The sequence below is a fragment of the Hydra vulgaris genome, chromosome 05 (assembly GCF_038396675.1).
Source record: "Hydra vulgaris chromosome 05, alternate assembly HydraT2T_AEP".
Taxonomy (NCBI): Eukaryota; Metazoa; Cnidaria; class Hydrozoa; order Anthoathecata; family Hydridae; genus Hydra; species Hydra vulgaris.
In genome coordinates, this window is record NC_088924.1 from 14207709 (window position 1) to 14234497 (window position 26789).

Sequence of the window (26789 nt, forward strand, 5' to 3'; positions counted from 1 at the left end):
GTGCCCCTTCACTTTGAATCCCGTGTCATTGGCACTGTATCAATTGTCAATAAGCATCAATTAATTCAGGTAAATTCCTAACCCTATCATCCTTACTTATTATAGAATTTTCAATCAGTAAAAGTTGCAACATCTCTTCTAGAAGAAGAATTCTGGTAGTAATGGTTTACATACAGACTTTTTAAAACAACACCAGAAATATAAGGATTTGAAGTTTCTAAGCCTCGACAAAAACATTAGTTAAATTGTCAATTCTTGAGGTTTTACTTGCATGACCTTTTCTGTGATATCTGGAAAAGCTTTCTCCAGTATTTTTGTCAAAAATCTTAACTGACAAAATTAATTTAGCAATAGTTTGAGCTTTATAATCATGAGTTTGAATTTTACCATAATTATTTATCATTGATGAATAAAACTGTAGATAATAATATTTAAATCTAATTGGATCAACTGGAATTTGACAGGATAAAAATATTAGTATAATTTTAAATGGACAATAAGATTTATATCTAAAATTTCTGAAAACAATTTTAGACCAGAAAAAAACTCGTCGTGAAGTATTGCCATTAATAAATGAACCAGAGATATAGATGGGGTTTGTCTACATGAAAATTTACTTTTTAAAATCTTTTTTGTATAAGTCTTTTTAGAGGTTTTACAAAATATTTATTTTATGTTTTCTTTACCTAATATCCAATTTATATGACAATTAAAGAAGATAGTCTATGAAACTAGTCCAGCAAAGAAGTGGGTTTTTCAGTATTAAATAATTTTTGTGTGACTTATTTCAGTAGGTGTTGCTTTATAAAGGGGACATGGTTGATAAGGAGTTGTTATAGTGATTTTCGCTAAAACTTTTCCGTCGGTGGCTGGTAAAAATAAAGAGCTTTTGATATAAAGAACTTTTCCATTTGATAGTTGTATTATAATATCAGGAAGTTCATTTACTTGCTGTTTGCCGAATTTTTTTTTTGAAAATAAGTTCTTTACTTTCTTTAGCGTGGAAATCCGTATAGTTTCGTTCAAACTTTTATTTATTTTATACCCCAATAAAAGTTTTGACAGTAGTATTTCAAACACACTTAGTTTTTTTTTCACTTACATCAAATTTAGAACTGGTTTTAATTCCACGCAGAAAGGGCTAAAGTCATTTAAAAAAAGCAACCTCGAATTATTTTAATAAGGCACGATTAAGACGCAGTTTATTTAATTGCAGGTTTGGTGTGAATGAGGTACTATTAGTTTTTTTAATCTATGATAGTCAGATGGTCTTAAATACGTGATATGTCTTCTAAGTTTCGACGTCATATAACAAATCCAATAAATGGCGATCGACTGTAGTAAAAAAAAATTAAATTTGTGACTTGTATTAATTACCATACATATACTGGCCACAACTTTCCTATTACTAATTCTCGTTTGAGACGTAATTTAAGAACGATTTTTCGATTCAAATGTTCATTCTTTTTTTAAATGCAACGTTAAAAAGTTTTATTTTTTGTAACTTTATTGAATTTTCATAATTTGCTAGTAACGCGAATTTGCACAATAAAATAAAAGTTCTTCTAGTTGTAAATAAATAAAAATATTAATAAAAATGTAGACTATTAAAAATTATTAATAGCGATGTTAGGAATGTTTGTTCTCAGTCAAAGGGAAAAAAAATAACAAAATGAATTACAAATTGGTTGGAAATAACAAATTTTAAAAATTCTCAAAAAAAAGTGCATTTTTATATAAAATTGGTAACATAAGTCACTTTAAATAAAAAAAACATGAATAATCAAGAATAAATATGACACTTCAAGAAGAAATATATAAAACACAGGTGAAAAAAAAAAACGGAAAAATTTAAAAAACAAACAAACATAGGAATAATTATCTTATAGGATTTTTAGATTTAGTGTAAAAAAACAACAACATTTGAATAATATTACAATTAAAACACCAATGACTGAAAGTTTCCAATAAGCAATAAGTAATGGCGGCACCACAATAGTTTTAAAAAACTTTCATAAAAACTGCGAGCAAAGAACTTTACAAATATTTTAACTAAAAAAGATTCACAAAAGTTTTATCATTGACTTTCGTCAACAACATGACGACAAATGGGGCAAGTAGAACTCGTCTAAATTATAAAACCAACTTCACTTACGGTTGCTTTAGTTAATTATATAGTTATATATTGAGTAATAAAATCATAAAATTAAAACATAGTTTTTTTTATAGTTCTTACCTCCAACCATTGATCAACGCACTCGGAATGAAATTCGTGAGCACACGGCAAAATACGAAGCTTTTCTTCAACTGCATATTCACACATGCATATAACACATCGTTCGCTAAAAAATTTTAAAAAATATCTTGTAAGAACGTCATCTTTTAGCAGTTTTCACAAACTATGATTTTCATTACAAATTGTTAATTAGCTGACGTAGCATCGATATAGCGATTCTAATCTCAAATGATTATTGCTATTACGAGATTACAAAATGTGAAACTTTGAAATCGAAATAAATCAAGACGGTTACCAAATAAGGAGAATTAAACTGAATAATAATTTGTGTATAAAAATAAAATTAAAAAAACTTAAAAATATATTTTAAATTTTTTTAAAATATTTTAATTTCAATATTTTATTATAAGTCTAAATAAGGCATTTGTTTAATAAAATGTACTTTGTTAAAAGTAACGTCACCAACGTTGTATAATTTTCTTCGATCACATAAACGCATTGCAAAACACTTTATATAGCCATAAAAAAACAATAAAGCTAATTGCATTAATTGCAAAATTTTTTACAATCTTTTGTCAGCAACATTGATAACTGAGACTGTTAATTTAAAAAGACAGCTTAATTCACAATCGCGAGTCACCTGAATAATAAATAGACTAGAGTTGAGGGATAATATAAAATTAATATAAGAAAAGATTCAAAAGTAGAATATAAAAAGAGGTTTATAAGAGAAATAGAATAAGAAAAATACAAGGATTATAATATAAAAAGCAGAATAATGATTATATTATAGAAGAATAATTATAAAAAAAAAAGAATGAAAAAGAAATAATATAAGAATAGAAATATATAAAAAAAAAAAAGAAATATATTTCTTGTTTTAAGTGTGGAGTGAGAAATTTATTTCTTAAAACAATAAATATACTTCTTGTTTTTTTTTTTTTTAAATTCTTAATAAGAAATTCTTTGATATGTAATAATAAAAAAAAATATCGCTACTGTAATTACATAGTAAACAAGAAAATTATATAATGCTGAAACAACTTGAAAAAGTTTTGGAATTATATAAGACCGAAATAACTTGAAAATGTTTTGGAATTGAAAAAGACTATACTCTGTATGTAAGTTCTGATAATTCAATGCAAGCTTTAAAGTAATTTTGAACATAAAAACAGGATTTAACAAGTCATTAGCATGAAATTACTTGGCAAATCCAATACTGTCAACCTCCATTTACCTGCAGCATTGCAGGTAAATGGAGGTTGACAGTATTGGGTTTGCCAACCTCTACTTACCTGCAATACTGTCAACCTCCATTTACCTGCAATGTTATCTTTGCCACCATTAAAGAGTTTTTTGATTTTCGTGTCAACTTTTAAGTTTAAATTGATTTAAGTGCTACTTAAATCAATTTACTTTCAAAAAAACCTCTGTACATGGTCACTGTACACCTCAATAATAATATAGTATTTAACTAATCATATCTTTTTATTATTTTTGATATTTAAAAAAAAAAAAATTATTAAATTAAAAAATTAACTTACACCATATTTAATTTTATATTTAAAAAATATATATATAAATTTAGATACGGTGTAAGTTAGATTGAAGAATGGTGTAAGTTAGATTAAATGGTGGTGATGCTGTTTATTTCCAAAGATTTACCTGACTGAATAATTTAACACATTTAATAAGTCTATTTTTATTATATACTTCCCGAAACCAAGGTCTATATTAATTGTATATTATAAAAAATAAATAAAAAAAGAAACTGATATTAAAAAAACTATAACAAACAAGCTGTATATTTAACAAATATTTTATACATAAAATTAAAGTGCTTTATAAAAGTAAAAACATAAAAGCTGTTAACCGTACAACTTGATGCTTTTATAATGGACATTTGTGCCAGAGAATAACTTATTATATATACTACTACTCTGTCAATCTATAACTATTATTATAGAAGATAATTGAAAAGTTTTTATTAAAAAAAAAAAAGAAAAATAATATGATAAAACTCAGAGGTAAAATTTTTATAAATCTACTAATCTATTGTTTGTCTAAGTGATATAACTCTTAAAAGGTTTAACATACTGTTAGTTCACTTGTAACATACTGTTAGTACACTTGTAACATACTGTTAGTACACTTGTACTTAAAAACTTGAAGTGGTTGGAGCAATTTTTTGCAACAACACTCAAAATTTATTACTTTTATATTAATATAATATTGTTAAACTAATACTTCATCGTATTAATAGGATTATTTGTAACATATAATTAAAAAAGTAAACTTACTCTGCGGTAAAATCTGCCATAGAATATTTTGTCAAAGTATAGTGAGGTAACATTTCAATTTGTTCTTTCTTAAGACCAAATTTGTGTTTCTCTTGTGTTTCCCAATCATTTATTGGCTCAGCTTCCACACTAATCAGATAAGGGAAAGTTCTTGATGTAGGAAATGTTGGGTATTGATAAGAAACTGGATGAATTATTTGAGGGTACGGGTAAGAACTAGTTCGAGACGATTGGCGCATATGAAAGCGGGATTCACTTCTGTGGCCCTATAATGAAATAATTCATATTTTATAAATTTATGCATTTAAAACTTACATTTCATAAATATTAAAAAAAAAATTCTGAAAATGAACCAAACAAGACAGCCACATTACTTAACTAAAATAATCTAAAACCTCCATTTTGTTTTTATGCCATCTTTTTTAATCAAAGGAAGTTAACAGAAAGCATTCAATGATTTTAAGTTTTTTTTTTCTAAAGCCAAAATCATAAAATACTCTTTAAACTCAACAATCCTAAGTTAGTGTGGCCGTCTTGGACAGTATACCATTATAATTAGCAGACAGTATAAATAGTCCATTATGGACAACATATTTAAATTAACATGGACAGCTTTTACCACACTTTATCTACCTCTCTATTACCAGAACTTCGATTTGAACACAATGAAGTCGGAGTAATATAACGACCTGTTTCAAAATAAACATGTGAAGTGTAGCCCACTAAGGAAAAAACTTCACTTGTACTCTAGTAAATAAACAAGAGAAAAAAAAATGAATAAAAGAAAAATAAAAATTATAAAATAATGAAAAAAATAAAATAAAATTGATTAAAGTAACAGAGAAAATAAAATAGAATTAACATGATACAACAAAAATAAAACATGTAACTAATTTATACCTTGTTATATATATTATATTGTTTTATTATTTTTTCAAATATGCTGAAATCCTCAGTGGATTTCTTTTAACCATTAAAATTAAACTGTTGCTGAATTTTTTAGTTTGAATAAACATTTACAAAAGTTTGAATAAACATTTACAAAAGGTTCATTCAGGCTTTACTCAGCAACAACAAAACAACAAACAAATAAAAATAAAGATTTTTTTATTTATGTTTAACGTTTATAATTTCACACTTGTGTGGTTTGGACGAGCTTCCTTACTCCTATTTAAATATGACACCATGAAAGATTTTAGAGAAGCTTTTTATAATCGTATTTACTTCTTTTAGGTCAGTTTCCTTCACCTTGACTAAAGACCTACACTTGTCCTAACATAAGCTTAGTTTAACATCATGGTCAGGGCTTGATCAGGACAAAGATAAATATATAAATATAAAAAATTTAAACTATTTTTTTTACAAGTTTCTAGCTCAGGTCACAAAAATTAATAAAAAAAACTTATTATAATTTAATATAAGAAAAAAACAAAAAGAAGTCTTACATCTCTTGTGCACATTGTAAGCGGATGATTTCGATTTACATGATGATGTATATGGGAATGATATTCTGGAGCATGTGTTTCATTGTTTCGCAACTAAAATAGAAAGAAGACGCAAGGTAAACTTTAGGAGATCACAAGGTAAACTTTAGGAGATTACAAGGTAAACTTTAGGATATCACAAGGTAAACTTTAGGAGATCACAAGGTAAACCTTAAAAAATCACTAGGTAAAACTTTCATGGGTAAACTATAAAAGATCAGCAGAGATAATTACATTAACACTATTTTAATATATAATTAGGAAGAGTTGTGATAAACTATGAAACATAAAAAATATTTTTCCAAAAAATTAAAGCATTTATACAATTAAAATATATTTATTATGAAAATCTTAAATAACTAAAAAAGGTAAGAATATGCACTATAAATTAGAATGTATTAAAATAAAAACTAAATAAATAAAAATTCGGAAATCGAAACCGGAAAGATTTATTTAACTAGCCAAATAGCTGACTAAACTTGTAAAAAAAACCGACTATAACTTGAAAATCACCTTCTTTGAGGGAGGGGGTGGTGGTGGGTGTAACACCCTCACCCCCTGTAAAATCGCCTCTGTATGTAAGTTCTGATAATTCAATGCAAGATTTAAAGTAATTTTAAAAACTTCATTTTTCAATTTTTAATTTGGATTAAAGTTTGATAACTTTCAGTGAGACATCACACAACTGTTATGTTCCTCAGTTTCTTTTTTCCTTTTAGAATTGCATTATTCTTATTAATTAATCATATGCCTAAAATAAATCATACTCTTTGTTATTAAAATAATAATTTTATCTCATTTTTATTTCAAATTTTATTTCAACTTTTTTATTTTATTTCCGATTTTGTTTCAAACTTTAACATGTTTAAGGATCATTTTGTATCAAATCAAACCAAATTTTTTTTTGAAACCATATTTTGATACACCAGTCATAAAGATTTTAATTGTGTCCAGATGATGTTATATAAGAACATTATCTTAAAAATAAGTCATATTTTTGAAATAATATCAAAGATGATCTTGTATAGATTACAAATAATTAAAGACAACAAGATCAACTGGTTTCTCTGCACAAAAACCTTGTTTGCCAAGGCTTTTGTTTGGAAGTGAATTTGTATTTTAAAGATAATATTGATTATGATGACTTGTATAGATTACAAACAATAGAAGACAACAATAGAACAATAGAAGACAACAAGAACACCTTGTTTCTTTTGTGCAGCAGCATTGTTCATTATAGCTCATGATGATCAAAATCAGTGTTTAAACAGAGTTTTTAACAACAATTTAAAAGAGTAGTTTCAAACTATGACAAATAAGTTACAAAAACTGTTCATCCTTACATTGCTAAAATTCAAGCTTATATTCAAGTAAAAAAACTTTCTAAAAAAATTTTTTTTTTCTTTCTAAATTTTGAACTTCTTCTTTAATATAATAAAAAAAAAGTAAAAATAGTACTGATTTTATTTTTCTCTATAACTTTTTAGAAAATATAAGCTTGTTGCTCTAACTTTTCTCAGGAACAAAATTTAAATACCATTGCACCCAACAGTAGTTTATTACAAAGTACACAATTTTCTCAATTTAAAATGTTTTATCTTTTATAACTTACCTCTTGATGTAGATATGGTATACTACATGATAAAGTAAACATCTGAAATAGAAACTCTGTATAAATTTTCAGGTGGATTTGCTAGCAAATATAGAAACTGCAAGCACTGATAAAAATATGCCACAATGAGCAAGATTTTCGTATAAAAAGTGTATAAAATTCCTATTTGCAACAAGGCACAGTAAACTACATTGTGATGGTATTGGTGAAGATTTTGAAAAAACTAACTTCATACTAACTAAAATTGCGTTTATAGAACAACAAACAACTATATACTTAAGGCATCTGCAATGTTTGACTTTTGCAAAAATGAAATAGAGCAAATTACACATCAACAAAAACTTTACCTGGTACACACAGGTATCACCATTTTACTTCTACAAATAACACAAAAGTTGAAACTGATGTTGAAAAATCAGAATATTTATTCATTTAATATTTCCTTTAAGATGGAGGTGATGGTACGTTTGGTTCCATAAAAATTTCAGGATGATAAAATCAGTTAGATTGAGCATCTAAGAAACTTTAAGACATAATTTAATTTTTTTGTAAAATACTGCAACTCCTGTAACTCCTGTAAACTCCATTAAAATACCCCCATCCATAAAACTTCATAAAATATCCATCCAAAAAACTCAGAATTTTTTAATATTATTTGCACATTTGACTTTCATCTTCAGTATTTCCTTCACTATTGCCCATATTCAATGACTTGCTGCTCTGAATAGTTCAATGGATCCTTTGGAACAACATTTACTTTAATTTTCTTATACTTTTACCTTTTACTTTCTTATACCTTTTTGGAATAGTTGATCAAATCTAGATCTGGCCGAAATAAAGTTGATTGTTTTAGTTTTTTTATTAATGGGAAAAGTTGCTTTTCCAAGCCTTCAGTCACATATAGATCAGATGTCAAAGTTTGATTTGGCATGAAAGGAGAGCTTTTAAAGCTACAGTTGAATACGAACTGCCATACAAAAAACTTGCAAGCAACTTTTGATTGGAATGTACTTAAATTTGTCAAATTTATGTTTTGGCTGATAACAGTATTAATTACATGGAAGCACCAAATAATTATTTTTACAGTAAATTTCATTGTATTTTAAAATGCCCTAATTTTTAATTCTTCAATAATTTAAGCAAACATTTAGCTCATTTAAATGCCTTCATTTCTTCATCAAATGACTTCTTTGGTATTTTTTTCTTCATAACTTCGCTTTAAAATTTTCTTTTTTAATACTCTTTCAATGAAAAATCTACTGCATTAAAACTTTGTAGTTACTGAGTAACATTTACTTTGTTGTGACTGAGTAACATTTTGATAAATTGATTCAACTATTGAATTTGTCTTCTTTCTTCATTAAATCTCGATTTTCTGACACTTTCCTATTTTCTGTTTAAAGCTTTCTTCTCCACCCTTAAATCATTTTATGATAGTTCCAACATATGATTTTGAAACATTACATTACATTTAAAATAATTTTTTGATTTTCAGATATTTTACTCGATATTGCAAAAGCTAATCAGATGTAAACAAAACTACATCCATGTACAAAAAACTTTTTTTTCACTAAACTTTGAATCATTACCAAACATCATTAAAAAAAAAATTTATTAGAATTAATAAGTGGTTTTTGAGAAAATTCAATATTAAATCATCCAAAATTCAACCGATCATAGTGATCATAGTGAGGAAAAAACAAAGAAAATACTGAATAATGAAAAAAAGATTGCTGCCCGAGCCCAAACTCATAGTCAATGTAGCGGCATTCCCTTGCATGTTCTACCTATTTGTCAGAGCTGTATGTACACTCCTTGCATGTTCTACTTATTTAGAATATGCACTCTACTGAAACTTTGCAACTTTTTACCCTACTGCATCCTACTGAAACATCCTATTAAATGTTAAGCTTTACCATCTTTATTTAATATTGACACATGTAAGCACCGTATTTATGCGCCATACGTAATTAATATATTAGTATTTTGCTACAAGGCTATAATACTGTTGCATAATAAACTTAAAAATCTAAATAGGAACGCAACAAAAAGAGTTTCATGATATTAGTACTGTTGAGTAATAAACTTAAATAATATTTAACTATAAACATATTGTTTAACTTTTTTACAAAATCATGCCGTTAAAATTATAATAAACAAGTTAATTAAAATTTCTTTTTTAGGTGATGTAGTTAACATACCTGTATACTTATACAAACATATAACTAAAGATATTAGTAAAAATTAACAAAACTTCTTCACTAAAGTAACATCACTTAAAATTAAAAAATAACAAAAAATTTTATTTTCTACAGTCTGGAGTTCAATGAGCTCCTCAATTTTTACTTTAAAGTCCAAAAAATAAAATTAAATCCTGATGATGATATTACTAAATTACTAATTGTTACTTTAAATTTAAAATTTCATTTAGTAATTTCAGTGAAAAAATAGAGAGATAACCAACAAATACAAAAATATGTAAAAATTAATAATGCAAAGTAATATAATAAATTTATTTTTATTTATTTTTCTAAATATTAAAAATTCTTCTTAATTATTTATTTGTTTATATATATTTTCAAAATAAAAAGTATATTTAATAGTTAATATAAAATAAAACATAATAACTTAAAAACATTTTGAGCAACAAGACTTACATGCATGTCATACTGTTGAGAATACTGACTTCCTCTATAGCCAGTGGTAGGTTCCCATGAATGGTGTGTGTTAGGTAACGGAACAAACGATGTGGCATAGTATGGTGTTGGGTATGTAACATTATCAGAGGTCAAATGAACCCTTCTCACTAAATTACTAGAAGAATGAGTTTGTTGATGATGACAACGTGAAAATGAAGAAGTTGGTTGAATAAGAGGCATAACAGATTGCACTTGTTGCTGACAACAACAACTTGCCATTTGAACTTGAGGTATCAACTGACTAAAATTATTATTTTTTACAATTTATATTATATACATACATACATATACATATATATATATATATGTATATGTATGTATGTATATAATATAAAAGAAATTCTCTTTAAGAATTTGAACAATTTTTTATCATGCTTTTTATCATACTTCGTGACATTTTGTTATCATACTTCATGACATTTACAAATAAAAATTATAAATAATAAAAATGGAAGTAAAATGTTAATACAAACTCACTTATAACAAAGCTGTAGACAAACATAATTAAAAATTACTAAGAAAAAACAACAAATATAAACAAACAAACATAAAAAACTATTTACACCAAACTTAAGGTATTTTTTATTATATAATTATATTATTATTTTATTATATAATTAAATTATTATTTATTACATTATTATATATAATTATATATTATAATATATATTATATAACTATATTATTATTTTATTATATAAATTACAAAAACATAAGAATTTTTTATTAAGATATCATTTTATCAAGATACCAAAAATATCTTGATCCAATATTTGGTACATAAAATATATGGTTGTATCACCAACTAATAATGTGAACATTAACTCCAACAAAATTCAGTTAATTACTACAAACAACAGCAATAATGTCAATATTCAAATATTAACAAATGACAACCCTCTCACTAAGTACTTTTCTTTACATCTCTTTGCCTCTTTTACAGCCTCTGACAGAGACTATCTTGGATAACAGAGACTATATATAATCAATTGCAAAGTTAGCATCTGGTAAGGTTGTTTTTTGTTATTGCGCTCAACATTATCTTACTCCTAATTCCATTTTCTACCTATACAAATATCTTATTAGCCCCTGTATGGAATACTGCTGTCATACTTGGACTGGTTCTTCTATTGATGCTCATTCTTTTCTTGACAAGGTCCAAAAACATATTGTAAACATAGTTTCGGTCATTGTAAAGTTGGATCTCTTTCTCTACAAATACTATTATGGTGTCGCTGCTCAAAGGAGCTATCTAGTTCCATCAACTAAAACTCATTCTTGTTTAACTTGTTAGTTAAAAAGTCACATCCTTTTACTGTATCTGTCCCTGGTGGCTCTAAATAATATTATTCATCTAGTTTTTTCCCTGCACCTTCAACCCTTTCGAACTCTTTCCCATTTTCATGTTTTCCTGACTCACACAACCAACAGTTTTTCAAGTCTTCTGTCAACTGTTTCCTTACTTTTTAACTCTATTCTTTGTTTACAACTTTTTTTTTGGGAGTTACTTTGGGAGCTACTTTGTTAACTCCCAAATGGTTGCCTTTGTTAAGAGTGAAATTGAATTAATAAAAAAAAATCTTTAAATAATGGTTACATGTTTGAAAAACAATTTGAAAAGTATATTATGTGCATTACATGTTTCTGATGGTGATAAAGAGGTTGTTACTTTTACCTGTACTTCCCCAGGCAATATTAGGCATAATTTAAATAACTATAAATAAATGAGTAGTATAGTTGTTTTGAAATATTCTTATTAAAATAATATCTAGCATTACACAGGTTTCCAACATTTTTTGCAACTCATTAACACAGGTCAACAAAAAAAAAATTTTTTTCTGGTGCTGAGAAAACAATTTGTTTTTTGAATTGCATTTCACATTTTGATTTCAAATATGCAACTCATTTTTTACCATCACGGGTTCAGATCTTTAATATTTGGGGTAAAGTCCCTAATATTGTCAAAAAAAAAAGTTGTTTAAAAGTATGTCAACCTGGGTCTCAAAAAAAGCATATTTTCATAGAGATTTTAGAAAACATAAAAATTTTTCCTTAAAATTTTTTGGCAAAAAATTATTTGAAAAAATGCTAGACTCTTAAAAAAATGTTAACAAAATGTTTTTCAGCGATAATACAAAAAATACTTAATTTTATTACAAACGAATAACATTTTAAAAATTTCTATGAAAATACACTTCTTTTGAGACCCAGGTTGACATACTTTTGAACAACTTTTTTTTCGACAATATTAGGGACTTTACCCCAAATACTAAAGATTTGAACCTAAATATCTTTACAACTTGACGTAATGGTAAAAAATGAGTTGCATATTTGAAATCAAAATAATAAATGCTACAAAAAAAAACAAATTGTTTTCTTGGCTCCAGAAAAAAAATTTGTTTTTGTTGACCTGTGTAATCTATATAATGTTTCAATGATTTTTATCAAAATAAATACCAAGGAACCTAGTTATGGAATCTTCTTCAATTTTTACTCTATCGATAAAAAGTTTAAGCTAATCTTTTAGACAAAAAAAGTTTTGTTGTTGAGGAATGGAAAAGAATCCATTTTGCATTGTCAATGGTAATTACTAATGATAATTTATTGATTTGAAACAGGTAAAGTTTTTATAAGTTATTTATTCACATTTAAAAATTATTTATTCTATATTTATACCAATTTATTTTTATCATAAATAAAAGTTTATTTAAAAAAAAAAATTGGTATAGTTAGAAAACATGATGATCATAAGATCCGAAGCTTTATTAAAATTATTAGCATACACTAAAAAAAAAGGAATGGACCAAGGACCAAGGTTGCATCTCTTTCTCTTTTTTATAAACTTAAACATGGTCACTGCTTAAATCAGTCATTATCTCTAACTCCATTAATCAAAACTCATTCTTGCTTGACTCATCATTCAGCAAAGTTGCATCTTTTCACTGTATCTATCTTTTCATGCTCTTAAAACTTTTAATCATTTAGTTTTTTCCCCCGCACTTCATTGCTTTAGATTATTTTAAAATATAAAGTTGATTTTTAGGAATTTTATTTTCTAGAAAAAATTTGCAAGCAATATGTTTGCATGATTCTATTGAACATTTATTCTTTGTTAGTGGGTTCTTGTTTCAATTTAGGTGGTGGGTGATTAATAAATCTGATAAGATGTGATGTATTTTAAAATACTAAATCTGATAATGACACAATCTTTTGAATTTAATTTAACTGTAAAATATATATTAATAAATATACAAAAGTATTATTTATAAAAGTATTATTTTTTTTATATACAAAAGTATATAAAAAAAAATTAATGATAATCAAACATTTTTGAGAATATGCACATGCTACTCAACAAATATAAACAAATTAGTTCAAGTCTATTTACCAATATTTGATAATTTAATTAATATTTTATGTTCAGATTTGAAAACATCTAAATAATAGATGACTATTTACTCACGTTGATAATGCAGTGAGACAAACAGCTTGAGGTATTTGAACTTGACTACTACATAAAGGTGAACAATATTGCAGAGTAGAGCATGGAACTGTATAACGGTATTGACATCTTCCCTTTAAAAAAATATAGATACATTTATTATATTAGAACTATAATATATTTATTTATACATAAGTATTTTTATTGTTATTATTTACATCATTTAGTTTTTTTAAACATTTGTTTAACTAATCATAAGTTACTAAAGACACATAGAATATATAGCAGTATCTAATAAAATGGGTTCACTGTTTTTCTCAAACAAAATTTAGAATACTTTTATTATTTACCTTAACTTATAATTTTTTGTTTTGTTTCTAGAATAAAATATTAACATAAATTGTTTTAATAAACTGTACTTTAAACAAATACTTGCTGGTCACTACTAAATTGCTAGTAATTAACTTCCTATTTCTGGTTTTTTTTCCTGCAGTATCTTTCAGTTTTTAACTTTCTAAATTGTTAAAGTGACAATTGAAAAATGATTAGTACTTGAAAAACAGTAAATACAAATTTTACACACAAAAAAAATTCAAAGTATTTTCATATTTAGCAGACCAAATGAATTACTCGAATGACCAATGAATTACTTGACCAATGAATTACTCAAAAGACCAATGAATTACTCGAAAGACCAATGAATTACTCGAAAATCTGAAGTGTGACTATCAAAAAATGAAAATAAATTTCTATTAGCTGAAGAGATTTGACTCGTAAAGAAAAATGAATCTCTTCTGAAAAGAGATTCTATCTGTTGACCAGCCACACACCCCTTCTTCTTCTATTAGGCTGGCGCAGATGTACTTATAATACATTGTTTCCAGTTTAGGATGTTGAATGCTGGATCTTCTTGACTCAATGCATGGGTTTTGCTTGTGTCTATTTTTATGACTTGGCAACTCATTCTATTTTCAGGTGCTGAACAGATGTCCAGTATAAAAGCACAAAATTAAAACAAAGGTTAATTATTAATAGTTTACGTATATTTCACGAACAACATAGTAGACCAAAAGGGAAGGGGCAGGTAAAACTAAGCGCACTGAGCCAAATGTTAAAAAGCAACAGGTATTCAAAATTACAAAGCTCTAAAAGATTGGGGATAAAAAACGTACAGGAATAAAAGATAATATGAAACAATTAAGACTATGTAAAACATGTGTAGATAGCATGGCATAATTGAAGCTCTGTATATTCATGTGCGCCTTAAAAAATATATACATGTATGTGCTCCTTACATTAAAAATTAAAATAAATAAATGTTATAAAAAATCTGAGATGTGTATCATTCAAAAACATGCAACAGAAAGATTTTTTATATACAAAAAAGAAACGATAAATAGTTACAAAGGAAATAAAAGAGCAGTGGCGGGGTTTATACAGGTTCTTAATGAAAGATTTCCCTGACTTAACTCAAAAACATAAGTAATTTCCCTGAATTTTTTCTTGAAACCCCACTTTTTACCCCTGACTTATTTAAACACTAACATATATAATAAAAAAGTATATATAATTGATCCTATGTTCTTTAATTAAAAGATTTTATTTATTTACACGTCTAGATTCTAATATTTTAAACTATTTTTAAAAATATTCCTTTTTATGATTAAGTATTTTTTTTTGGCTATATTATAAAAATCAAACAAAAAAATTAAAAAAAAAATTATCCGCAAAAGAAAAATAATAGCTACAATAAAGTAATACCTTTAAACAAAGGAAACAAGTTTTACATCATTTTCTTCCTTTTCTCTTCTAAAATTTAGACTACCTTTCCCAAAGTTTTAATTTCAACATATTTTTCTTCGCTCTTCCTTTTCAAACCGTTTCCTTTAATTACTAACCCCATACCCTTTTTTTTTCTTACCTCATTTATGGTATTAACAAACTCAATATATAAACTATTGCAGGAATCTATTAGGAATTTTCTTCTTCTTTACTACATCACTGATTTCTTTCTCTCTTGTTCAAGGTCTAGCTGATACCTTTGGCATGCACCTTTAACAGACTTTATAAACTTATTTGTTAGTTCTATTGTTGAAGGTATTAGGTTGTTCTTTTTTTTACATTTGGATACAATCTTATTAACATTAAATTGTTTCTCTACACTTGCCTGACCAGACTTGTAATTAGAACCAATTTTAGAACAGATTTTAATTCCTTTGGAATATTGATAGAAGATTTATGAAAAAAGAAATCATCTATTCTAGTGCTCTCACTATTAAAAGATTTCGTCTTTTCAGAATCTTAAAATAGCATGTCAAAAGATTTAAATATTGTGACTAAACTCTATCTGCTAAAGTCGCATTAATAATCTTCAATAATACTAGATGAGTCAATAGTTGTTTCATCTTGCTTTGTAACTTAACCGGTTGTAAAGAGGATATTGAACTTGGATCAAATACATTTGCATTTCTTACCATGCAATGATGTAATGGACTTTTGGATAGTTGAAAATCAAAATGCATATCTTTTATCTGAAGATAAATACCTTTATTAGTAAGATCAAGCTCTAACAAGTCAGCAACAGAATTGCATTTAAGGAGAACATCAGTTTTAAAAACCAACTACATTAGGGATCTATGCAATATATTTAGATCCTTGACCAGAAAAGGCATTATTAGACTATCTGTTTAAAATTTTTTAAGATGGTTACAAAAGGTTTACAATATAGCAGAAAAATAAAAGCTTTACTACAAGTAGTTCATCTTCAACTGCTTTTTTTTACAGCCAAATAACTCTTTGAAGATGGCATTTTAAAAGCTGGTAGGTTTTGCCAAAAATCAACTATCTTTATTATATTTAGCCATATCTTTTTGAGTTGTGAAATTACCTGTTGATCCTTGACCCATCTAAAATAATAAAAAATGTGAAAGGTATTTCTAAGACTGACTTGTAAATTTAAGTGTTTTTGAAAAATCATTTGAAACTGTGTTCTCTTTTTAAGATTTTTAAGACTTAGAGACAAAATAAAAAGTTAGAATATTAAAAGACATCCTTAAAAAGTTGAAAAGATCCTTTCATGATAGCCTTTAGCTCCTAATGTGGAGGTTACAACTGCCAGTATTACTCAGACCAGCTTCTTCCCTTTCCAATTGCATTTCCCTGAAAACCTTCCAGTTTACATTAGGACCATCAATTGATAGTTGTACATGTTTAGATAAATCCAAACCAGTTAAATCATCATTTATTTTCTAAAGTAAGTCTGTTGCAGTAGCATTTCCAAGAAAAAATCCTAATATTGTACTTTAACTTTGTTACTAAGATTGTACCAAAATCCATCTCAGATTCTTGAATGACTTTATTCAAACTTTTGTCATAACAAACAGCCAGCCATTCAAATCCACAGACTTGTACTTTTAAAAGTTCTCTGAAGTAAAGTGTAATTCCATAGTTAACAATGTATTTTAATTCGTCCTAGAAAAAGATCCACGGTAGACGCAATCTTGCTATCTGGAAATATAGCCTGAAATATAATCACACTTTTGGTAACAGGGCTATCATTGTATCCAAAAACAACATGCTTAAGTATTCATTATTAAGCATTAAGTTAACCTCCATTATGATAAATAAACTGAATTGTTGTTTGAGATTGTGTAAAAGAAACTTCCATTTCAACTGCACCTGCTGAATTACTTAATTGAGTGTCTTTGCATAATTCAATAGATAATTCAGAGCATCTTTAGTTTTTGTAACAAAAAAAGTTTTTAGTTTTTTTCTATTCTTGAACCATCTTTTCATGAGTTCTATTCTTTATATGACTCTTGTGCCACAACACCCATGTTGTTCAATGCTATATTAACTTAGTTAACCTAGTCTCTAAAATATGTTTGTTAATTTTTTTAGACATCTGGAAAAGAAAAATAGCACAAACAAAATGAATGTTTTAAGACAATACTGATCGAGTCTACATTTCTTGTATAAAACAAAAGAATTTAATGTCTATTTATTTATAACAAACTTTTACTAAATAAATTTTATACAACATTAGGTATATACATAATTATAGTTTATGTGCTATCAATCAAGGTCATGAAAAATACAATAACATAAAAAAAACAAAAAAAAAAACAGAAATGTATTTTTTCTTATAATTTTAGATACAAAAAAAAAAAAAAAGATTCAAAATGTGAAACCTTTATAAAATTGATATAAATATTAAAAATAAGAAGTAATAATTAAGAATATAATAAAATTTTAAAATTATTTGAAATACTAATTTAAAATTGATTGACAAAAAACTTTAATTAACAGATTATTAAATTTTATAAAAATAGAAAACTTCAAAAATAAAAGTGACAGTGAAACTTACTAGTGTTTTAGCGCTATATTGAGAAACAATGCACCAATCACTGCATAATTTTATCACAAGACTATTTTGGGTTTTTATTGTTTTTTTTATTGGTTTTATATTATAACCAATGAAAAAGTAGAATTTTTTTATTTAGCTTTTTTAATTTTTTAATATTGTTTCATAATGTTGCACTTACCCAATATAACTTAATTGTAATGTTGCACTTAACCTAGTGGACTTAACTATAATGTTGCACTTACCATAATAATGATGGATAAAATAAAAAACTATTTTAAAATTCAAACTCAAAATTTTAAAATATTAAAATTTATTAATTTTAAGTATAAATTATTTTATGGACTTTTAACAGCCCATAAAATAATTTATATTTAAAATTATTAAATTTAATATTTTAGAATTTTGAATTTGAAAGATTTTATTGTTGCCCTGACCTACTAAGAAAAAAACCAATTGTTTTCCCTGACCACAAAGTTAATTCCCTGACTTTCCCTGACCCAGTTGAAAAAGACCATATATACTTGTTACATTACTATTATACAAATATATTTTAAAAACAGATAGCAATTTATATCTTTGCTTTCCTCTTTAAAAAAAACAAATAAATATAGGAAAATCAGTCTTTTTAATGTAAACTTTAAACTTTTTTTTGTTGTTGCTTTGCCTTATCTAATTTTGTTGCTAAAAATAACAACCACCCTAAAGAAACAAAAATAAAAACAGAACACAAATTATCTAAATTATTAATATTTTAATTTTTTTTTATTCAAATTCATTTTAATTCCCTATTTTGTTAGACTTTTTTTTTCCAAAAGAACAACTCTCTTATAACTAAAGGATTTTATTGTGAATTTGATGGAGGCGGTGAGACTAGAGCTATTGCTTTTGACTAAAGTTTTCAATAAAGTTTGACATGCTGGTCTTCATGCACAATCTTGCTTAATATGATCTGGGAAAGTTTTGGAGATTATGAAATCATTTCTTTCTTAATCGCTTTATTTTAGTCATCCTCAAAGGGTAACACTTTTTTTCATTTCTAGTAACTTCTTTGGTACCCCAAGGTTCTATCCTTGGTCCTGTTTTGCTTCTTATCTACAATAATGATCTTTCCGACAAACTTACATCTAAAGTAGCTCTTTTTGGTGATGACTCAACTTTTTACTCCTGTCTTGAAAAAAAATCTTCTCTTTTCGATTGCTTAGAACAATCTTGAATCTGATCTCACTTCTGTAACAGATTGGGGCTCACAGTAGCTTGTAAATTTTAACTCTAACAAAATTCAGTTATTTACTGCAAACAACTATTGTTATACAGTCAACATTCCTATATTAATGAATGGCAACTCTCTCACTGAGTCCACTTCATTACATCTTCTTGGATTATTGTTTACTACTGACCTTTTATGAAAACCATATCTACAATTGATTGCTAAATTAGCATCTGCTACAGTTGCTTCTCTATATCTTGCTTGTCATTTTCTCTCTTTTGATTCCATGCTCTACCTCTATAAATCTCTTATTTGTCCCTAAATGGAATATAGTTTTAATATTTGGGTGAGTTCTTCTAATAATGCTCTTCCTCTAGGCAAGGTTCAAAAACGGATTATAAATGTAGTTAGACCCGCTCTATCTGCTAAGCTTGAGCTTCTTTGCCATCGCCACCAAGCTGTATCTCTTTCTCTTTTCTACAAATGCTATCATGGACCCAGCTTAAAGGAGCAATCATCTCTAGTTCCATCAACTAAAACTCAACCAAGCTTGACTTGTCATTCTTTTTTTCTTATAACTCCTAACTTAATAGTGGTTACTTGCAGCCTTGTTAGGAGTGAATCAGAATAAATAAATAAATATATATATATATATATATATATATATATATATATATATATATATATATATATATATATATATATATATATATATATATATATATACATATATATAATATTAAATGTAAATAAATATATTAAATGTAATAAACAATGCTTATTGTGTCAGTATATAACACTAAAACCAATTCAGATAAAATAGAGGAAGATAAAATTATCTAAGGACCCATGCATTTTTTTTCCAAAAAAATGACAAAAAAAGCCCCTCAAAAAACACATCACATCTCTCTTCCTTTCAAGAGTACAAATTATACAGTTTACACAGTAGTTATAAAGCACTTTTAAATTTTAAAACATGAAAAAAACTCCAAATCATCTGAAAAAAATTCCGTAAAAATCTGAATCCGTTTTCATTAAGGTAATATGAAAAATACTAAAACAACTACAAAAAACTTATACCGCTGATATTGGGTGGTTAGCAGCCAAAAGATTATATTATCATAAAGAGACTACAACCTGAGAAATATTAAAAACCATGGAAACCTTGGTTTTTATGGATAAACAATCCAATCTAAAACCCTAACCTTTTAATAAAAAGTTATTTAACAAAAGATTTAGTAAAAACTATATAAGAAATCCTATGCACTTTATAAACACATACATACATCATTTAATTTTTTTAATTTATTACTCTTATTATTATTTATTATTATTACTACTGTTATCATTATTATTGTTATTACTATTATCATCATCATTATTACCATCATTAATGTAATAAATTCGTTACCTTGCAGCATGCACATGATGAGCTGAGAAGAGCGAATGAAGCAATGTGAGCTGTTTCTGACAGTGTACTTGGTCTTTGCATTGGATTCATAATTTTATTGATTTTATTTATATAATACTTTAGGCTAACATAAGACATATCACACTCAGTATATTATATGTAAGATATGAAACATATATTGAACAGAAACTATTATATTCATTTTATAGTTTTTATATATATATATATATATATATATATATATATATATATAATATATATATATATTATTTTTATTATAAATATAATAATTATAAACATACAAATATAAACATAATAATTAAAAACATATAAATCATAAGCATGTAACAAGCAATATATGCATATAAATAACCAATTTTAATAATAATTAAATCAAGATAATGAAATAAAAACATGTTCTCAGCAATATTAGCATATGAATAACCTACACGTATCCAACTATATTACAGGTTATGTCGTTTAAGAAAAATAGATATTAATCACTAACTACTAAATCAATAAATCACAATTTACTTGCTTATTTTTTTTCCATTAAAAATTCCAAATAAAATAAGTTAAAACCAATCGTTATTTTTAAAAGTTAAAAGAAATTTTCAGAACATTATTTACATTTCTTTTTTTTTAATGTTTTAGAATCTGAATTTCAGTTTTCAACAATTCTAATTAACCGTAAATAAAAGACGAATATTTTACAAATATATGTTTTCGCTTTATTTGGCAAAGAGTTAGAGCCGGACCATTATTCCCCACCGCCGTTCACAATATCATAGTTACCGTAAAAACTGAGGTAAAAAAAATGTAATCACTCCTTAAATGTGTTGAGGCAAACTAAAAATCTAGCGCCGTTTATTTTAATTAAAATATGTTAAGCAAACGTTTGTTAATCATTTGGAAATCATTTGCGGCCTCGTGACATAATTGAGAACTCTAAATACGGTTTTTGTTTCCTTAGAATAATAATAATTATTTATATTAAATGTATCAAGCAATCATTTGTGAATCAAACGTGGATCATTTGGGGCCTCGTGATATAATTGCGTACTCTGAATACAGTTTTCGCATTAATAGGATAACAATTATAGACTTTTTACCACAAAATATAATATTGACAAAAAATCTATTTTAAAAAGTGTAAGGTTGCGTAATATTTTTATATTTGGTCATCAAAATTGCTCTGGACAAGACGGTTAGGTTTTCTCGGGGCCCCTAAAACAAACAAAAAATTGAAAAAAATTATTAATAATAATTACATATGAGAATCTGATAAAAACTAGGTTTTTTATTATGTAAAACTTTTTATTTTTTAATAATATTGATACTATTTAAATAATAAACTTTTACGCAGGCGCAAGTTTTGCATTTTTTATTTTCAAAAACATTACTTATCCGGTATCTTCTCTTATTAAATCTGAAGTCATCTCTTGTTTTAAAATATTAAAATTCTAAATAAAAGTATTGATTCAATGTGTCCAATATGACCATTCAGTGACAGGTTTTCACCAATATGAATACCAAAAAACTTTGTTTATTTTTCCAATTATATTGTTTATTGTTAACAAATGCCGCTAAAATAGAGTTAAAATACTAACACAAGATTTATTGGTTTAGCTGAAATAAAGTATACATAAAAGTTAATTTGTTTCACATTTTGAAGATAAGTTATTTGAATCATAAGTTAAAGTTTTCTAATTTAAAACTCGTCGTTCTGAACAACGAATTTTGCTAGTATGATTATAAAGCAATGTTTGAAATATATTGTGTCAGTTTAATGATACCGTACTTCATCAATTATTATCTTATTAGGTTTTTGATTTAAAAAATTTTTTTAAATTAACTTCATGAAATACAAAACTTTTCAAACGTTAAATTTAAAAAAATGTATAATTGGTTAACCCTGAAACTACAGAAGAAGAGCAATACCGAAGTAGGCATTTCTATACCGAGAATAGTCAGCGTATCCGGTTTGACTATTGATGTTGTTTATTTTATGCTTTAATTTTATGCTTTTATGTTAAGAAAGTTTTTTAAAGCATTTGTTGATGATACGTTTACGATTAAACATTCCAATCATTTATGATACATTCTGATTTTCCAGACGTAGGTTGTCATAGTGTGAAATAAAAGACGCAGTGATTTGCCAAACTTTTGAAACCATGTAGTTTTAGAAACCATAGTCAAGTTTTTTGAAACCATTTATTGCTTTATAATGATGTAAAGGATCTACGCGCTTCCTTCTGGTTTTCAGAGCAATTAATTATAGTTTTCTTGCAGTAAACACAGTGAGAAATTTATCACATTTTTCTATTTTCATCAAACTAACTTCCTCTTAACTTCCTCTTTTTACAAATTTAATCATTAATTTATATAATATTACAAGCCTCAAATATTCATATTAAAAACTGTGTAAATATATTAAAAATAATTACTACTTAAAAACCTTGCTTATCGCAAACCACATAATCGTCAGCAGCTGTTTCAAAGTTTTCTACAATATAACTACACTTCTCCTTGATCACATAAACATCAGCCGTTTAAGGCATCAGTCATAACTATCATAGCATCATTCGCTGTTTATCATATTTAACCGTTTTACGTTTCATTTGTTCTACAATCTTCATTCTTCGGCCTTCTTTCTGCGATCTTCGTTCCACAATCTTTCCTTCAATCCGCAAGCAGCTTTGGCGCAGTTGTAGCGTACTTTCCTTAGAAACAAAGGATCCGAGGTTCAAACTCCACCTCTGGGCAAGTTTTGCAACATCGGTTACGAAAGAGGCGTGAACTTCCAACTAAATGCTCATCCATAATGATCTGTGAGAAGACCGTAAGGACTTTTTGGGGCACCTAAATAATAATAAAAAAATATCTTTGATCTACAATCTTTGTTCTACAATCTTTGTTCTACAATCTTTGTTCTACAATCTTTGTTCTACAATCTTTGTTCTACGATCTTTGTTCGACGATCTTTTTAAACAAACTTCAAAATAATAAATTTTTTTATTATTTTAAACATAAATATTAGAAGATGAAATATTCAGTATATTTAACTTATGTAGTAAATAATGGTTAAGAACATGTAAAGCGTATAAATTGGGTTTACCTTCTGATTGCGTGTTTTTGCATGTTATAGAGTCTTTATTTTTTGAAAAATTCGTATTCTATGACTTATGCTCTATCAACAAAAACTGACTCAAATTATCAGTTTGATAAAGATACTGTTTTAGTAAAAAAAAACACGATGCAGCTAGAAAAAATATTCATAAACAGATTGCTTAACCTAAGTTTTACCAAATTTATCTTTATTGGTGCTGCATCTACACGCTTAAAAATAGTGTGGACAAAAAACACGACACTTAGTGTAGCGTCTTCTTGGCTACAGAAATTGTGCAATTTAAGGCTACACTTGTGCGCTTTAAAGACACACTTGTAATTATGAAATAAAACTTGATTACAGGCGTAAAAAAAGCCACACATTATGTTGCACTTTCTTGGATTCTCATATTGAACTATTCGGAAAAGAGGTTAGAATCATGTTTTTAGCGACATGTTTTTTTCATGAGCCTTTTAGAATTTTACTGAAAATTTAAGTGTAACTTTTATTGTTGCATATTAATTTTAAACACATACATAGTTAACTTTTTCATAAAGAAATATTTAATTTGTAATACTTTAGTAATATCGTATTAAATATGTTAAGCGAGGAAAATATCGATTTTCAGTTGTCAAAACTTAGGTAAGACCTTCGATAATGTACTAAATGAGTTAGTTTAACTTATGGGACTTTATCTAATTAGACTAATGTTAATATTTTATACAATTAATGTTATTATATGTTATAATTTTTATAACTTCATAATAATGTTGTTAACTTAACTAAAATAATTGTATTAACATAACTGGTAATCTGTTAAGTTAACATAATTTAAATAATGTCGTTAACATAAATGCAAATAAAATTGTTAAATAATGTTGTTAACGTTAAACTTTTAACCATAAAATTGAAAAAATTAAAAGTTATTTATAATTAGGTTGTGCCACTCATATTGTTAAAAACTAGTCATTTGAGTGACACCTTAACAAAATAAATAAATAAAACAAAAAATCAAACAAACAAAAAAGGAGCAATATAGATAGTAAACTAAAAAAAAAATTAATAAAAAGAAAAACAATATTATTTATAAAAAAAAAGACAAATAACACACAAAAAAGGAAAGTGTGAATGAAGTGGCATAAGAGATAATGAACTGATGAGATAATAAATGAATGAGATTACAGAGCATTTAATGAACAAAAAGATGATATAAAATAAAAAGAGAAAAGTAAAGTATATATATAAAAATTATGAGACAAAAATCACTTGAATAATAGAAATAAATACTAAAAAATATATATAATTTGTAACATCACACTAAAAAAATACACTGCAATATAAACAATGCACAAAAGTACACACTAATATAAACAATGCACAAAAATACACGACAGTATAATCTATGCAAACAACATAAAATTAATAAAACTTAAAAATTGTTCTTTTTTGATTTTCTTTCAATAACTTTTAAATTTTTCACTCCCCAAATTTCTCATGAACGTTGTTTTTTTTAACTTTTAGTTGTTCTGTTTTTTTAATGTTTTTCTTCTATTTTTATTTTTTTGAGTACCCTCTACCTCCTTTTTTGAGTACCCTCTACCTCCCTAAAAGTACCTTCGTTTTTAACCAACTAACCCAACATTTTATGATCATTTTTTTAATTTAGTGTCTCCATACTTTTATAATTGACCTACTGCCCCTCCCCCCCGCTATCTCATATACTTCATTTGTAAACCCCTTCTTCCTCTCCGAGCGTGTTTACTTTATGGACGATCCCTTATGTTAAAAGCGTGAAATAAAAATGAGTTTGCATAATTAAAATTTTTTAAATAGAACTCGATTTGCGTAAAATCGTTTTTGATAGCGCGTTTCTTATCTTTCTTATCTCGACTTTTTATCATATTTTTAAATGGTGTATTTACCTTTGCTACGTAATTTTGCACTTCTTCCTCCGGTGTTCGATAGATTCTTGGGAAAAGTCTTCGTTTATGTAAATGCCAGTTCCTCTAAGATGTTTCACCAAGTTGAGCACTCTATTTTTGTTTTGGAAATTTAAAAGTTTTAGAACTATTGTTCTTGGTTTATGTTCTTTGCGTTGACCGACACAATGAGCTCTTAATATGACTATTTCGTTTGATATTTTTAGTTACTTATTAAAGATTTCTTTTACCGCTTTTTTCACAGTTGTCACATCTTTCTCCTGGAGACTCTTTTAGTCCTTCTATTCTTAAATTTCTCCTTCTGGATCGATTTTCTAAGTCTATTGATTTTTTTATGTAGTATATTTATTTGATTGTCGTTATATTAGAGAATTTTGTGAAAGAGGAACAGTAACAGAGCCATTTTATTTTATTGATGTCTAAGGTTAATTTATTGAAATGAAACCAGTTTAAAATGTGTTGATCTTTTTTATTTATATTTGAAAAAAAGTCATAAACGTCACTATTTAACAGAAAAAAATTACTATTGTCAACAAACATGGTACTCGTAAGATTGGAAATAGTATTTATACCATTTATATAAACTAGAAACAATAGTGCTTATAAAATAGATCCTGTAGAACACCACACGTTGATTTTATTAACTTTTCATTTTTAAAAACAATTCCATAGAATTTAAACTGGTTTATACTTGTCAAGTAACAAATTCCATAAAATTTGAGTTTTTTTCTTCCTAAAATGTAATGATCTACTTGATCTACGTGATCTACTTTCAATGCTATCAATAGGTCAATGAAAATATCTAGTGTATAGTGTATAGTGTATAAATCATATGTTCTACGATTTAGAAATTAGGCTCAGGCACATTTTGGACGGTAAAAAAGAATTCGGTAATCAGCATATCAAAACATTTCTTGAAATTTAAAAATGTTATTGAAAATGCTCTTGTGAATAAACACCTTGGTATATCGTTAGTCTATTTG

At 26.4% G+C, this 26789-nt stretch overlaps 1 protein-coding gene across 1 annotated transcript; it reads right to left on the reverse strand.

Moving 5' to 3' along the window:
* Positions 1-1688: 1688 nt before the first annotated feature.
* On the reverse strand, positions 1689-20880 carry LOC136071880 (uncharacterized). Its single transcript, XM_065797453.1, has 8 exons — positions 20758-20880; positions 13795-13907; positions 10290-10572; positions 5982-6074; positions 5170-5283; positions 4537-4802; positions 2237-2342; positions 1689-2128 (listed from the first exon to the last, which is right to left on the reverse strand). Exons 1-8 carry the CDS (start codon positions 20845-20847, stop codon positions 2078-2080), a joined length of 1116 nt encoding a protein of 371 aa, XP_065653525.1. The 5' UTR covers positions 20848-20880; the 3' UTR covers positions 1689-2077.
* Positions 20881-26789: the final 5909 nt, after the last annotated feature.